Below are 2,863 nucleotides of genomic sequence, written 5' to 3'. Positions count from 1 at the left end.
CTCCACCAGATCATCATCACAAAAAAAAGCCTCGAGTCAGGAGTGATCGTCCAGTTCAGTACAGTGCTCACATGCTTAGTGATAAGAAATGGAAAGAAGTTGATGAAAATGATGAAATTGAGGAAGTTGCTCGTTTAATTTCTGCTGTTTATGAAAAAGCTTCTGGTTCTGAAGATCTTCGTACTGCAGTAGCTGCATCATCATTATACAAAGTAGATTCATCACTGAGCCTTTCAGAATTATCTGGTCAAGAAATTCAAAAAAAAGAAGTTGATTCATTTCTTGCAAAAGCAATAAAACGTGCACAAGAGATTGAGCAAGTGCCAATACAAGATATAAAGGCTCAGCCGTTTATGCACATTTGGGATTGTGGAGGGCAGGCAGTGTTTTTGGAGATTCTTCCAGCTTTTCTTACACCACGCACGCTATTTTTCCTCATATTTAATGCAGCAAAGAGTCTTGATAAGAAATGGGAAAATATTCGTAATACAAAGGGAAATATGATATGCGATAATTTAGAAAGCATGTCCACTAAAAATCTGCTTTTCAACTGGATAGCAAATATTCATCATCACTTGGCCCAATTAGATGAAAGAGGAGCCTTTCTCAGTTATCCTCGTACTTATTGTATTGGTACACATGGTGACCAGATAAATCCTGATGAGCAGAGAGCTGCTATTAAAAATATAGAAAGTGCTTTATACCAAAATAAAGCTTTTTCTGACTTAATAAAGAAGGTGCTAGTTGTTGATAACACAACTGCTGGAAGCTGTAACGAAGACCAAAATTTTTCAATTATTCGAGAAGAAGTTAGCGACTTCACCTGCAATGAGCTAATTGTCAAGACGCCAGTGAGCTGGGTGCTGTTTCGTAAAGTTATTAAAATGCTTGACAAGAAATTCATTAGTTTGAAGGAGGCTCATAGAATTGGTTTAGCATGTAAGATCCCCCACAATGATGTTCCTAAAGTTCTCCTTTTCTACCATGATCTTGGAGTTCTCCTTTACTATCCGTTTATCAAGGGTCTTCAAAATATAGTTATTACAGACCCTCAGTGGTTTGTTGAAACTCTTGGAAAAGTCTTTACACTTGAGGGCAAAGAAAATCAAGATGCAACACAAGCTAGATCAATGTGGAGCTTATTACGTGAAGAAGGTATCCTTGTCCAGCCATTGTATCAAAAGGTTTGGAGAGATTATAAAGAAATTAAGCCTGATGACTTGATGGAGCTGTTGGTTCATTTTCGACTTGCTGCTGAAGTTAAAACAGACCGATACTATATTAAAAATGTTAAGCAATATTTCCTACCTGCTGTGCTAAAGTTGTATGATATTTCATCTCCACTATCAATTTCTGATGATCAGCCAGTTGCCCGAGCAACTAACCTCCACATCACTTTTGGCACCAATTTTGTTCCTCCTGGCTTCTTCACTCGTTTTATTGCATCATTCGCCAATGCCTCATTGTATGAAATCTTTTTTGAAAAAAAGTGTGTGTTTCGAAACCGTATCATGTTCGGAGACCCAAATATCACGATTACTGTCACTGATCTTTGTGATACTATTCAAGTTAGCGTTGAATTTTACACTAGCACATCTTTCAGTAATACTTGCCAAGAGTTAAAAAAATTAGTAGAAAGTTGTTGCAACAATGTAGATGAAGCTCTAGCTACTCATTGTAAATCTTCGAAAACAATCGAAATAAATAGGAAGCTTCGCTATGAGTGTACAGCATGTGGTACTTATGAGCGTCATTACATTATTAGCCCTGCTTCAGGCCAAACAGCTGATTCACTTCTTCAGTGTCAAATAAGTAAAACACGGCGGCGACCAACTCTTGAAGAATCATATTGGTTTCCTGAAGGAGACAAGACAGCTCAAAATGTGAGCTTAAAATCAAAAATTTTTATTTTATTTTTTGGCAGGTACCAGTGTCTATTAGTCAGCAAGAAATGCTTACCATATCACAAAGAGCCAGTGACAAAGCTGATTCTGTGGCTGCAGGCTTGGATATGCTTCAGAGGTTGAATGCACTTCGACTAGATCATCACAATAATCCAATGCTTCATTTGCTTTTTGAGTGGAATAGGGGAGGAGGATGTAGGGAAGACTTAGTTAAAACTCTTAAGGATGTTAACCTTCATAAACTTGCTGATCAGTAAGTGTATAAATTTTTGCATTATTTATTTTCTAATGATTAAATCTAGAGTTCAAAACTCCAGTTACACAGAATTACCTAGACCTGTCACAGCTGTCAGTGTAAGTAGTAGTACATTCATATTAGCTTTTAGTGCATTGTATTATACCGTATAGCGCTTTAATTTGCATTCGTGGATTGATAAAAATCAATTTTTTGTAGAAATAATTTTTGTGGATTTGCAATGTTAGTGCCACACCTTTAATGGCAATTGAATATTTAGTGAATCTTTAATTTCATGGTTGCATGCTAACCTACAAAAGCAGCAAAGGTTTTACTCCTCAAAAATATAGTTACTATAAATTAATAATTTATAGTAATAATAATAATTATTATTATAGTAATAATTATAGTAATAATAATAATTATAGTAATAATTATTGTGACATGCTTGTTTACATCTTGGAAATGTATAAAAATTGATTAAAATAATAGTGTATACAGTTGATCATAATCAAAGTTTTATGCCTGTCACTGTAATGCTTCTGTATGATGTAAAAAGGTGCATCAGAACAAATTAAACTATAACTTCCTATTCTGATTATTATGTTATGCACCATAGGTTAGTAGCACAGGTTCTCAACAAGCATTTGACCAACCTTTAGTCATTGAGTCTTCTTCAGGTACTGAAACAATTGAGTTTCAAGCTACAGACACTCATCAAAAT

The 2,863-nt window shown here is 35.2% G+C and overlaps 1 protein-coding gene across 1 annotated transcript; it reads left to right on the top strand.

Moving 5' to 3' along the window:
* Window positions 1-71: 71 nt before the first annotated feature.
* LOC105315682 (uncharacterized) lies at window positions 72-2,819 on the top strand (the record flags this gene model as incomplete). The annotated part of the gene is made up of 4 exons (XM_011410405.1): window positions 72-1,883; window positions 1,925-2,157; window positions 2,207-2,258; window positions 2,759-2,819. Coding segments are annotated over exons 1-4 (2,158 nt in total), but the record flags the coding sequence as incomplete, so codon positions are not given.
* Window positions 2,820-2,863: the final 44 nt, after the last annotated feature.

Source organism: Amphimedon queenslandica, unplaced genomic scaffold (assembly GCF_000090795.2).
Source record: "Amphimedon queenslandica unplaced genomic scaffold, v1.1 AMPQUscaffold_8846_Cont19214, whole genome shotgun sequence".
Classification (NCBI taxonomy): domain Eukaryota; kingdom Metazoa; phylum Porifera; class Demospongiae; order Haplosclerida; family Niphatidae; genus Amphimedon; species Amphimedon queenslandica.
Note: the sequence above shows the minus strand (reverse complement) of the source record. Positions and strands in the feature narration are given on the sequence as shown.